General features: G+C 35.9%; 1 protein-coding gene across 2 annotated transcripts; it reads left to right on the forward strand.

Annotated features, from left to right (window-relative positions):
* The first annotated feature begins 8,961 nt into the window (after nt 1-8,961).
* On the forward strand, nt 8,962-14,049 carry LOC128989909 (uncharacterized). Of its 2 annotated transcripts, none has more exons than XM_054412039.1 (2): nt 8,962-9,072; nt 13,488-14,049. In XM_054412039.1, exons 1-2 carry the CDS (start codon nt 9,051-9,053, stop codon nt 13,886-13,888), a joined length of 423 nt encoding a protein of 140 aa, XP_054268014.1. In that variant the 5' UTR covers nt 8,962-9,050; the 3' UTR covers nt 13,889-14,049. The 2 variants fall into 2 exon arrangements, with proteins under 2 accessions (XP_054268014.1, XP_054268013.1); XM_054412038.1 differs by lacking the exon at nt 8,962-9,072 and adding an exon at nt 9,100-9,949.
* The last annotated feature ends 229 nt before the right edge of the window (nt 14,050-14,278 follow it).

Raw genomic sequence — 14,278 nt, forward strand, 5'->3', positions numbered from 1 at the left:
AGCCATGCGAATACTTATGAAGTTAAACGGGGCAAAACCCGCGGGTACAGCTAGTAATATATATAATTTAAAATATATGTTTTGTGTTATAAGACATTTCTTTTATTTTTACTTTCCGGAACACTTATTGTAATGAATCACCGAAAAAGTTTGCTTAAAGCTTCAGGCAACAAAACGAGGCCACCACTCTGTGGTAAGTTAAAGAAGGGAGTATGTTTGATCTATGGTTAAAGTAAGTTCTAAAATGTTACCTTACCTACTACATGCTACTACCTTTGACCATCGATCTCTATTATTAATAATAGAGATCATGCCTTTTTGCTTTAGTCAATGCTACTACGCTACTACTGTTGTTTTGTTTGTTTTGTTTTGTTATTATGAGGAATTATGAAAATGAAAATATTTATGTTAAGTTTGGTCTTGGTGGTTGAGTGGGGTCTGACTTACGCCTCTTTCACACGAAGCGGCGCGCGCCGTGCTGCGTCCGCCGTGCGGCGCTACGCCGGACAAGCGTGTGTCTTCACACTAGTATGGTTTCGTGCGGCGCGCGCCGTACGGCCCTCCTAAATATTTATTATTTTCTGTTCAGTTGTGGCTTTTAAATTAATACTCCACTTAAAAGTTCAAATAAAATGAATACTGTAGGCTAATTTAATTTCCGTTCAGTTGTGGCTTTTAAATGAATACTCCACTTAAAAGTTCAAATAAAATTAATACTGTAGGCTAATTTAAAATATAAAAACTAGTGCACCTGTTGCTCGAATTCGAGCAATTGCAAAATATTATACCCCCGCCGCAGCAAACCTGCAGACTTAGCGAATTTCCATCTGCCTGATTGGATTTAAACTAAAATGTCTCCTTAAAAATATCACATTTATTCCCTATTTAAACAGAATTAGTTTAATGAGTACTTAGGTTTGCTGCAACAGGGAGGGTAAAAAAGTTTTTTTTAATGTAAAATATTAAAAGGTACTGTGGTTTAGTAAGAAATTAATGTATATTCCAAATTTGATCAAAATATGTTCATAAACAAGCAAACTACAACAGTTTACTTATTCCCCATAAAAATAACATGGGAATTTTAAAATTACAATTTTTTTGAATTTTCTCCGTAACAATTAGGCGCATAGTAACGCTTCAATATACTAAATTATTTGTTTTTTTAAGCTCTACAAAATGGTTTGAAAATAAATTGTGAAATTTTGTGTTTTTAGGGCCAAAAATGGGAAAAACCTATTTTTACCCCATAAAACCCCCCATAAACCCCCGTTCCCATAGTCCGATCATGCTGGTTCGCGAACTCATTCAAGTTTATCCCGCCTTACACCTTTAAACCAAGTTTTATCAAAATCGTAAAAAAATTACTCAAGTTATCGTGCGGATGGACACACACATATATATATATATATATATATATATATATATATATATACAGGGTGTCCCGGAACTCTCTACCAATATTTTAGGGCATTGTTCCTGGGTAAGAAACATATCTAAATATCATATTTAAATTGTCCGGAAGTCCTTAGTTACTCAGATAGCCGCCATTTTGTTTTTTTCACTTATTAATTTTTTTCTGAAAATTGGTTAAACATACGAAGTTGAAACTTTGCAACAACATTTATGACAACTAGACAAAGCTACAAAAAAATTATGACGATTTTTCAAATTCATAAAACAAAATGGCGGCTGTTTAAAATTTTGTTTCTTAAATTACTCAAAAACCGTTGATTTTACAAAAATTTTACAAGAATAACTTTTTTAAGGCAATTTTATTACAAATCGATCGACACCTTAATCTTTAAGATCAAACGAGTATTAACTGAGATATGGCAGTTTTAGTGATACGTGACCGCCAGATATTAGTTGCAGCACATGCTGAAAGCGGTCACGTATCACTAAAACTGCCATATCTCAGTTTATAATCGTCCGATCTTAAAGATTAAGGTGTCGATCGATTGTTTATAAAATTGCCTTAAAAAAGTTATTCTTGTAAAATTTTTGTAAAATCAACGGTTTTCGAGAAATGTAAGAAACAAAATTTTAATCAGCTGCCATTTTGCTTTATGAATTTGAAAAATCGTCATAATTTTTTTGTAGCTTTGTCTAGTTGTCTTTAATGTTTGTGCAAAGTTTCAACTTCGTATGTTTAACCAATCTTCAGAAAATAATTAATAAGTGAAAAAAACAAAATGGCGGCTATCTGAGTAACTAAGGACTTCCGGACAATTTAAATATGATATTTAGATATGTTTCTTACCCAGGAACAATGCCCTAAAATATTGGTAGAGAGTTCCGGGACACCCTGTATATCTATAGATATATAAAAATTTGAACGAATGGTGTTTTTGGCCTCTGGGGACATCAAAATGAAAAAGTAAATTGGTCCCGGGCTTAGGTCTTACCATGAGACCTACGGTAATAGCTACTTCCCTATAGGGAAATTCGCTAAAAGTAGTTTTTTTACGAATAATTGTCACAATTTCCGTCGACTTAAAAGAGTCAACTCATAGATAATGTAACCAATCACTCCACTCCAGTTATCGAAACTGGAAACGAACTCACTCTGAAAACGAACGCTCACTCCACTCCATCTATCGAAACTGAAAACGAAAACTCTCTGTGTATCATGTGTGTACTATGAACAGTTGTAATTAATACTAATTATTCGTCTGTTTAACCATAGATAAAAAATACTCCCCCTAAAATAATAGAAACAAAATTTCGTCGACACTAGCGCCCAGTATGGCGTACATGAACTAGACATGAAAAACGAGCTTCAAAATTAACAATGGGATGAGAAGTCTACTTGTGTTGGTTAGTCTATGGTTTAACTAAACAAAATCTTGTCTTCATAAGATATACATTGGGATTTTCATGGCCGGAGGGCAAAGCCCGAGGACTTTTACAACAGGAATTGGTGAAAGGGTACACAACAAATACTTAATTTTGACACATCGTTTGTAAAAATCCGTCCATTATTAACAGAGGAGTAGTATTTTATAGAAATCGCCTTTACGTATTATATATAAGTATTCGTCATATCTGAAAATATTGTATTCTAGAAGTTAAAAAAATGTTACATTACGTTTAAATTACTAAATTATTAACTTAATACTAAATATTCTCCTCTAGTTATTAAAGAAAAAAATTTGTTTTAATACTTTAAGTTGACCGATTTGCATGGGATGAACATAAAAATATATGTTTTGTAATAGCTTTAAATATATTATTTTCCGATACAACGATATATAATTTCTTAATTAACTGTTGCACCTTCTTGGTCAGGTTGTTTGCCTAAATTGAGACAGCGTAGGGGTTGGGCCGTGCGGCGCGCGCCGCACCGTGTGAAAGCTCCCATAAGAACCAATGCACCTTCACCAAGTGGTCCGGCGTGGACGCCGCGCGGCGCTGTCGTCCGGCTCAAGGTGCATCCGGCGGTAACTCGCGCGCCGTGCGGCGAATTCGCCGCGCGGCGCGCGCCGGACATAGTGTGAAGGGACTCATATACTCCCATAGCCCTACGCCGGATCCGGCGGGCGCCGCACGGCGCGCGCCGCGTCGTGTGAAAGAGGCGTTAGGGGAGGTACGAAAGAGGCATTTAGTTCAAAATTCCTCCGTGAACAGCGCTGTAGTAGAGAGCACTTTGGCAATGAAGGTTTACTAATCGCAAAAATAGTTCTGTTCATAAAATAAAATTATAAATGTCTCAAATTCAACTTTATTATTCCTTAATTATAAAATTAAACTATCATAACCTAGCCGAACTAACCAAACTTGCTGATAAAGAATTAATATAACAAAAGTTTAGTAATCGGAAAAATTAAATAATTCTGTTTATTAAAATAAAACTAGAAATTGCTCAATTAAAATTTTATAATGACTTAATAATAAAATTTAACTGTAATAACCAAACCAAACCAACCAAACTTGCTGATAATAAAAAAAATCTTGGACAAAAAGTTAGTGCTACCAGCGGGATTCGAACCCGGGACCTACAGTATATCAGCCCAGCACGCTAACCATTAGACCACCGAGGCCGATGGCTAATGTCCGTTTTATTACGGTAATGGCGTTCCCTCAGCTAATAAGAAGCCCACAGCTGTTATCGTAGCCTCTTCTATACCTCCCCTGAGTAGATACCGGTTGAGTGGCATGGCCCGGTGGGGCACACGGGAGGGACTAAGGCTAACATATCTTGTAGTGTCAGCGTTCGCCGCTAGAACTGCTAAGTTGAAACAATTTAAATTACTTTTTTTTAATTTTAGCGAATTTCTCATATAGGGAATAAGCTATTACCGTAGCACTCATGGTAAGACCTGGACCCGGGACCGATTTATTTTTTCGTTTTGAGGTCCCTAGAGGCCAAAAACACCATCCGTTCAAATTCATATATATATATATATTTATATATTTATTTATCTATATTACTAAGCAAATCAAAATACCAGAGTACCCTAAAAACATTTTATTTTATATTATTTTATATGTGTGTCCGTCAGCACGATAACTCGAGCAAAAATGATCCGATTTTGATGAAATTTGGTACAAACGCGTAAACCTACATTTATTCGAACGAGTTTGCGAACCAGCATGATCGGACTATGGGAACGGGGGTTTATGGGGTAAAAATAGGTTTTTCCCATTTTTGACCCTAAAAACACAAAATTTTACAATTTATTTCCAAACCATTTTGAAGAGCTTAAAAAAAAACAAATAATTTAGTATTTGAAGCGTTATAGTGCGCCTAATGGTTACAGAGAAAATTCCAAAAAATTGTAAATTTAAAATCCCTATGTTATTCTTATGGAGAATAAGTCAACTGTTGTAGTTTACTTGTTTATGAACATATTTTGATCGAATTTGGAAAATACATTCGTTTCTTACTAAACTATTAACATAAAAAAACACCTTTTTACCCTCCCTGTTGCAGCAAACCTAAGTACTCGTTAAACTAATTCTATTTAAATAGGGAATAATGATATTTTAAGGAGGCATTTTAATGTGAAATCCTATCAGGCTAATGGGAATTCGCTTAGTCTGCAGATTTGCTGCGGCGGGGGTATTTAGTTATAAAATTAACTTTTTAATTATAAAATATTGTTTTAAAATTATAAAATAAATTTTTAATTTTTAAAATTAAACTGTCATAACATAACCTAACCAACCAGACTTGCTGATAATATAAAAACTATATAAGATAAAAATCTAATTAATGATTACTTATAATCTATATATTAATTTGAAACTGTTTTTCTTTGTCATAGCTAAATTGAGAGAACGGCTGGGCGTAGAAACTCGGTAGAGGTGTCTAAAGAAAGGTCTTGGTCTGTAGATGAGCCTTCAAAAGAGAAACGTGGTAAATTCCCTTGGGGCTCTGCCCCAGCGGCCTTTGAATTCCCATCCCATGTTATTCTTATGGAGGAAAAACTGGGTTTTTGTCCCAGCAAATTTGATAGAACGGCTGGGCCTAGAAACTTGGTAGGGGTCTCTAAAGAAAGGTCTTGGTCTATAGATGAGCCATCAAAAGAGGAACGAGGTAAATTCCCTTGGGGCTCTGCCCCAGAAGCCTTTAAAGTTGCATCTTCAAATTTGTTTACCATATGCATAATTCAACACTACTTTTTAATGAAACAGCTGTTAATATTTAAATTGTGATTTATTGAATTTTTCAAAATGAAGTACAGTATTTGCAATGGGTTTTTCTGATTTTAAAATCAATTTTATTCTGCTATTCTGCATCGTGTCATGTTTTGCAATATAATGTTCTATTACCAAATCAGTGGAAAATCCTAATATCACAGTAACTCTTAAAATTATTTCTTATGGAGTTAACTTATATCTATTGTATGGCTTGGTTTCTTCCTTTTTTACCACTTCTTGGAGATTGTACGTAGGTGATATTCTTTGGCGTATTCCATCTGTAGACGAAATTTGGGTTGGTGAAATTATTACAATGGAAAAAAGCGAGACATCCTGGACAATTTGATATAGGCTAAAAATAAAACTAAATTAACATTATGCTACATTTCTTGAGCAATCATTGAAATAACCGATTTGCAAAAAATGGAAACATAGAAAAAGTCATAGAACACAACCAAGTAGAAGAAAAGAAATAATGTTTTTTTTAAATTTATAATCGTTATTATAGACAACCTAATGCGGCTATGAGAGGGAAACATTTGTAGAATAATTAAAAATAAAGGTCAGCTTTTTGAGAAAAGACAAGATATTTACAAACACAGAGGATACGCGTCCGGTAACCAGACGTGGATTAGGCGTCCGGTAGTGACGTCACCGGGTTGTGGGGTCCCGGAACGCCATTACCACAACGATACGGTGTTCGGTCAGCGTTGTTCGTGGTGTAGTGGATAGAGTGCTCGGCTGATATCCTGGAGGTCCCTGGTTCGAAACCCATCGGTTTCTTTAACTTTTTGTCACAGATTTTGCTTTGAATGTAATTTCTTCTTAACTGTACATCTTTTGTTAGAATTTTGGCATTTATAATTTTATGTTATGAAGAGAATTGAACCTTCATTTGATTTTTTAATTATCAGCAAGTTTGGTTGGTTAGGTTAGGTTATGACAGTAACTGCCGGACGCCTAATCCACGTCCGGTTACCGGACGCGTATCCTCTGCGATTTACAAAATATTTTGATTATATCTAACTGTTGTGTAGATCGTGAGTATTTCAATAATCTTCGTGAGTCACCTGTAATGCTACGCAATTGCTCGAATTTGAGCAACAGGTACACTAGTTTTTAATTAATTATAAAATTAATTTTAAAATTTTGTATTATAAAATTTAACTGTCATAACCTAACCTAACCAACCAAACTTGCTGATATGAAAAATTTGTTGACAAAAAGTTATTGCTGCCAGCGGGATTCGAACACGGGACCCCCTGACCACCAATCCGAAGCGCTACCAACTATGCCACGAACGCCGCTGAAATCACATAGTTTTGTTACGGTAATCGTGTCGCCTCAAGAGAAGACATTAGCCAATAGAGATATGACGTCACTCACTACACCTTTAGCCTTAAGCGGCCCACACACTAGGGCGCTTGTGCGCGCACATGTGACGCGCGAACAGCTCGACGCACATGCGCCTCAATGTGTGGGTAAATGTGCCCATGCTCGCGACGCGCATGCGAGGTGCCTGGTGCCTGCCGCCGGACCTTCGAGCATCGTCACAAGTGCGCGAGCTTGTTATGATGCGCGCCAGTCTGTGGGAAACCGAGGCACATGTTCGTGAACTAGCGGTACAAACCATAGCTGCATATACTGTTCGGGAACTACAAGGTCTGCGCCTGCGTGGCACCGTGTTACATTGACTGTCCCTCGTGTTGCATTTTATTTGTCCTTGTTGTTTGGTCATTATTTACTTCTTTGTTGTGCGGTTAAGATGTCCTTTAATGGCATAAGAAAGATTTGGTCTAACTTTATTGAGCTTTATAGATCACAAACGTGTTCTTGGGACGTGGAAAGTGTAAACTTTTCAAACAAATAAATGAGAAAAGAAATTATGGAGCTATTGATAACGAAAATGCAAGGGGGTGTTTCCTATGGCAGTGACGATAAGTTTGTGAAGACTGAAATTAACTCTTTGAGAGCTTAATATCGATGTGAACCAAACATACTAATTAAATCTAAGTCTATAACCCTTATACTCTAAATACGACCCTTATACCCTTATATTAAATCATACAACCCTCATATTCTTTAATAACTTATTTCCCAAAAACCCAAAACCATAATACATACAACTAATAACTACCCAATTAATTGGTTGTGTATAATCACATCTGTTTTTTAAGGCAAATTTTATTCTTTAGTGACTTTGCTTGCAACTCTAAAAAAATTTCCATGTTAAAAAAATGCAAAATAAAAAATTGTAAAAATTAACATGGTGACGATACAAAGGAGTTTATTAGAATGATTTCAATATAACTGTTGAATTTGCTGTTATAGCCCACTATTTGCATCGTCAAAGACGGTGGTGCGCGCGCATGTGTCTTTAGTGTGTGGTTACCAATCAGTGTTGCCACTTTTAGGGTAATTACCCTTTTTTAGGGTAATTTACTGGTCTTAGGGTAAAGTTTAGGGTAATGGTAGATTTAGGGTAATTTTAGGGTAAAACTAAAAGTTAGCATAACAATGGAAATTTTACTAAAAAAATGAAAAAAACTTCAAAATTTGGCAAAAAACGTTCATTAAATACTATGGCCAAGCCATCATATTCGATTCAACCGGTTTAAATCGATTGCTATGATGAATTTTTCATAATAAGTTATCCTAATCGATCTTATCAATAGTTGGGAATTATCTGTTTTAGAATGTATTCGATTCTATAACACGTTATAGGCCTAATAAAATATGAAATATTATTCGTTACTGGGTTTGATATTTAATTATGTGATTGAACTGAATTAAACTGGATTATTTTACAAATTGTGTCAAGAAATGTGTACTATGTATAGATTAAAGCTTTGGTGGTACCGTACTGTATTTTAAAGATATGATTGTTCAAAAACAGTAGTAATGGGTCGATACAGTAAAAAAAATACGATAGTTCTTGATTCGATATTTTTCGCTATACGATAGTCGATAGAGCTGATCAATATCAACATTTTGTTCTTCTTTCGGGTGGTGTTTTAGAATCGAGTATAATTTTACGTAAATTGATTGGTATTGGAACTTCATTTTGTATAATTAACCACCTTATATAAGATTTATATGATTTTAACAATGTTTTATAGCATTAAACGCAAATATTAACATTTAGGGTAATTTTTAGGGTAACTCAAAGTAGATTTAGGGTAATTTAGGGTAATTTTAGCCCGCCTTTAGGGTAAAATCGCAACAACGCGGTGGCAACACTGTACCAATTGAATCGCACATGTTCCTCGAGCCGCTCGTAGTAGTCACATCACCACGAGCCACGCAAGGCACATGTGCGCTAGTGTGTGGGCCGCTTTAGTCCCTCCCGTGTGCCAAGGCCGTGGCCTTGCGTGTGCCCATTCCTGAATCCTGGCACGGTCGGCATCATGGCATGTTATTTGAATTTGAGTGAGTCTGAGTCACAATTCAGTTGAGTGGTTGTTGACAGTGACAGTTTTTGTTTGTGGTCAAGTCAAAGTTTTTAAATGTTAACCCCAATTTAGAATAATTAAACTTACATAGGCCTACGTTCATTTTTGTTTGTTTCAATTAAACAAGCAATAAGATGCAGCCTAGCTAGCCTAGGTTTTTTTTTTTACCAAAAAGATGGTTCAATATAGGCCTAGGCTATGTTTTGAGCGTTTCTTGTGTTTTCTTTATGGAGTAGAAAATATTAAATTATAAATTGGTTTCTTTGTGGATTTGGTGTTATTTAAGTTACAATGTAAGTTTTAGGCCTACCTTTTTAATTGTTATTTAACTTACAAGACTCTAAATTTGTTTGGAGGCCTAAACACAAGTTAACCCATTTTGGAAGACTATTTAGAAATGAGTGCTAATATAAATAAAGGCAGGAGGAGAAATGTTTTACCATCACCTTATTTCAAGACTGAGAGTCATTTGCTAACTTCTGCTGCTCAAAGCAGCACAATAACAAGTGATATTATTAGCAGTTCTAAAAACAAGGGAAAAATCAGCAAGTCTTCGGTAGAGTCTAACAGAGAAGATCCAAGACTAGGCCTACCTTTTTCTTTCTTTAATACACCTTGTGTAGAGTTAGCAAAGGCACTTCTTGGGAAAATATTGGTTCGTAAAATGTTAAACGGTGTTTTATTGAAAGGTATAATTGTAGAAACGGAGAGCTATTTAGGAGGACTGGATAAGGCCTCAATATCATATGGTGGTAAGATAACTGAAAAAAGCAAGCCAATGTACATGAAACCTGGAACTACCTTTGTTTATTTAACTTATGGAATGTATAATCTCATAAATATTTCAAGTCATGGTAAGTTTTAAAATAGGCTGTTTATGCCCCTATTATATAATTATTTAAACTTGAGCAAAATACATTTAATTTAGATAGCCTATAGAGAACGTAATATTACATTAAAAAAAACCTGGTAAAATGCTTTAATATTTTACTTTTCGATGAAATGGCGACTATACAATACTTTAAGTAGGCTAACTTAATGTTTAAAACAATCAACAAGACGGACAGTGAACATTTTATAGAATAGCCTATTGTGTTTTAATTAAACATTTTTTACTGTAACAATGCTGTAAATAAAGTGACGGAAGAATAACTGATACCAAATGACTGACAGTTTGACTGAGAAATTATGGATAGGCCTACAACTGTGACTTTAGCCTACTGTGTAAAACTGGACTGTAACGGAACTATGATTGGACTGATAGGCCAGTGTGTGAATCGACCTTAATAGAGAAAGCTATGGATGTCAAAAGAAGCATCTAAAAGATTTTGGAAAGGTATTTCAAATAAACATTAACGATAGGCTATAAATTAAAGATTTGATTTAGCCTATATTTGAACATAACTTAAGTACTTTTATGGAGTAATTAAACTTGAATGTAATTTTTTAGCATAAGTATGTATATTTTCGTCTGTTATTTAGAGGGAGAGAGAGAGAGAACATTATTACATAAGCATTGAGCTCAGAAATAAGTCACAAAAGTAGAGATAAAATACGGTACTTTTTTATATATCTTTGGCTTCTTTAAATAAAAGTGGCATTCTTCTACGATCTTCTACATCGGGCTTCAAACTCCTCAGTGCTGTAAACAGGCTCTTTGAGCATCCATTTCTGAAGTCTTCTCTTCATTGTCCCTCGGTTGCCGGCTTTGATGTCCATTGGGAGAAGGTTAAAAGTCTGGACCCAGCATAGGATGGCTTCTTAGAGAATCGGTTTCGGGTATTGTGTTTATGAATATTTGAATTTCTTGGGAGGTTAAGGGAAGTAGAAAAGGCAACAACCTCGCAGATGTAAATGGCGGCCAGCGGAAGGATTTGGAGAGACATGAAGACGTCCCTGCAACTCTCTTGCTTCTGGAGGCCCCCGAGAATTCCCACAGCAAGTTTTTGTAGAGAACGAAAACTCGCTGAGTGCTTTCCTTTAAGCAGTTTCCCCATAGAATTACACCATATCTAAGATGGGATTCAACGAGTGCGTGTTATGCTGCCCGTGTTGCATTGGCTGTTGAAATACTGTTGATCCTTCTTAGAGCAAAAATGGAGGAGCTGAGTCGTTGGCAGAGATGATCGATGTGGGCACCACAACACAGTTCCTGGTCCAGGATTATTCAAAGATGTTTTATTGACTCAGTAGCTTGTATGTCAGGGGGGCAAGTGACGTCGTCCTTAAGTTTCCCAAGGAATACTTGCTGCGTTTTGTTTTTGTTGAAAACCAGGTCATTGTTTGCACAGTATTCCATGGCTCATTTGGTGGCAAGAAGGTTGTTTAGCTCAAGGGGCTCCAGTTCAGTGTTGCTGGTTAAAAGTACCGAGTCATCCGCAACCTCATGACGGTGTGGCTATGCTGATCCATGTAATCAGGGAAATCTGCTGAAAACAGTGCGAACACGACGAGGCCCAAAACAGAACCTTGTGGCACTCCTCTCGATACATCTAACAGCTTAGATTTTACCACGCTAACTTAGTTGTTCCATTTGCAGTAGGCCTAATTTCAACTAGTTGTCTATTAGAGAGGTAGGAACCAAACCAGGCGATTGCGGAACCATCTATACCAAAAGTTCGAAGTTTCTCTATGATGCGTTGATGGTCCAGGAAATCGAATGCCTTGCTGAGATCCAGGAAGGCTGCATAGACAGTAGCACCTCTTTAATCCGAACGAATTGGGACCGGGGGTAGTTCGGATTATTGAATAGTTCGGATTACAGGACATATTGTTGTTTTTACATATAAGAATAGCTAATATGTGGCTAAAATGGCTCTTAATTGTTACAGGTAGAGTGAAAAAATGCTTTATAAAATATAATAGTGTTTATTTGGGAATACAGTAGTAAACATAGTAAATAAACAGTACTGTTAATTACAATAGAAAGAATTACAGTGTGTACACGTTAAAAATAAATAACTACTGTACTGTGTATAGAGTACAGTTCAATTAGGCGTTCGGATTTGTGGACGTTCGGATTACAGGGGTTCGGCTTAAAGAGGTTCTACTGTATTTCCATATTCCAAGTTGTCCAGGATGTATTCGATTATATCTGTCACAGCGGTTATGATATCTGCCAGGAATGAAATCATGTTGTCCCTTTGACAGAAGGCTTTTCTGGTGTAGATACTTCTGGAGACGGGCCAGAATAACTCTCCAGCACCTTTGAAAACGTGGGGACCAAGGAAATTGGTCTATAGTTGCCCACTTCATCAGTTTCCCTTTTTTATGAAGAGGGTAGACCTTTGCGATTTTCATGGCACCACGTTTAATTAATATAGCCTATAGATAGATGGTAAAAATTAAATTATTCTATTGAAAAATATCAGTGAAAATATTTAATTGGTACACACTCGTGCAGGCTTTGGGAATAGGCTCAATGCTCATAAGAATGGAAATGTACTGGTTTTGGTGAAGTGATGCCGGTGGGGCATTGCATGTCAGAAGGATCCGCACAGATCGGGCCCAAAACCACCCCTAGAGTGATAGTTTAATCCTCAGGGGTAGTGAATACATATATGTTTGAATGTTAGGAGTATTCTTAATTGTTAGGGGTAGTTTTACCCTTTTGTAATTCATATGTAGAAGTTGTTATATATATATATATATATGCGATTTATAAATCGACAACTTTTGTCGATTCGCCACATGAGCAATTCGTAAATATTGGTTATTTACAATTAAACTGTTCATCAGCTGTTGGAATGTGGGTATTATGACATTATACTTTTTACAAAATGAATGTTTACTTCATGCTTGTTGCAGTGGTACAAGGCCCCACTAGAAAAAACGTTTTTCTAGTGGGCCCTTGAGTGGTACCACTTGTTTTTGTTAGGAACAAAAATTACGTCTGCTCTGATTTTTTGAAATGACTCATCTTTTATGATTGCGCAACAAAACACGGCATTTGCGAGTTAGCGCGTTTTTTCATTCACATGTAACTCAATTTTACATCAATATAGTATATGTTATAAGGTTTGTTCTTATAATGAAATGAAATTTCAGAATCTCATCTTTCCATTGGTGTAAGAGTTATGTCATTTCAACGACTATAACTGTACGTAAGATGAAACGGAAAATAACATTATGCTAATCGACAAATTTTGTTGCCTGCTATTCCAGCAACACATTTTGAAATCAAAATTGTTTGTCAATTCGCCACTCCTTTTGGAGACCGAAAACAATACAGATATTTCCTAAATGATCCAAATACTGAAATCGGAAATATAGGCCTATTATTTTTATGCGTCAAGTAAAGTAAGTTGTATTTAGTTCTCCTGCCATAGCCCACCAAGCCCCTGTAAAAACGATAAGTCATAACATGAATGTAAGTTTCGTAAATAATTTCAGGTGATGGCGCAGCTGTTCTGCTAAGAGCACTAGATCCTATTGAAGGTTTAGAACTCATGGCAACCAACCGAAATGGATTTCAACCTAATAAAAATAAACCTAAAAAAGAATTAAAAGAAATTCCATCTCATCAGTTATGCAACGGTCCAGCCAAGTTATGCATTTCAATGGGCATTACAAAAGAAAAGTGTAATATGCAGGATTTGACTACTTGGAGTGAAATGTGGGTTGAATCTGGTGAAGATATACCTGAAGAGCGGATTGTTAAAAGCTCTAGAATAGGTATAGATTCTGCTGGAGAAGAGTGGGCCAAAAAGCTTCTGAGATTTTATGTGTTAAATAATAAATCTGTCAGTAAAAGGGACAAAGTTCAAGAAAGTTTATTGCTTTGCACAGACTGAGAGTTAAACACAGTTTAAAGCCATGGTTGAAATAATCTGTAAATATACCTTCTTTTACACACGGGCCAACAGTTAAATTATGTCCCTTATTTATGAATTGATAAATATGTCAATAACATTATTTTTTCTCTAGGGGTTCAAATAAATACAAAGTTGTTGTAGCTGTGTAGTTTTGTAAATTGCCCAAGATAAAACTGACATGCTGAAATGCATACCCCTTTAGCAAGTGGGTATAATCCAAAATAAATACCTCCGCCGCAGCAAACCTGCTGACTAAGCGAATTTCCATTTTTCTCGATTGATTTTTAATTAAATCCATTCTATTTAAATAACACTATAATGGGTACCTAGGGTTACTGCTACAAGGAATCTAATAAAGTGTGTGTTTTA

The sequence above is a fragment of the Macrosteles quadrilineatus genome, unplaced genomic scaffold (genome assembly GCF_028750875.1).
Source record: "Macrosteles quadrilineatus isolate MER2022 unplaced genomic scaffold, UCM_ALF_1.0 Scaffold_3__2_contigs__length_128488019, whole genome shotgun sequence".
NCBI lineage: Eukaryota > Metazoa > Arthropoda > Insecta > Hemiptera > Cicadellidae > Macrosteles > Macrosteles quadrilineatus.

What these genes read in the sequence shown, in the direction of transcription:
- LOC128989909 (XM_054412038.1), top strand. Translation starts at nt 9,493, where the DNA reads ATGAGTGCTAATATAAATAAAGGCAGGAGGAGAAATGTTTTACCATCA. An exon ending in CATAAATATTTCAAGTCATG is followed by an intron (nt 9,950 to 13,487) that starts GTAAGTTTTAAA and finishes AAATAATTTCAG; the next exon opens with GTGATGGCGCAGCTGTTCTG.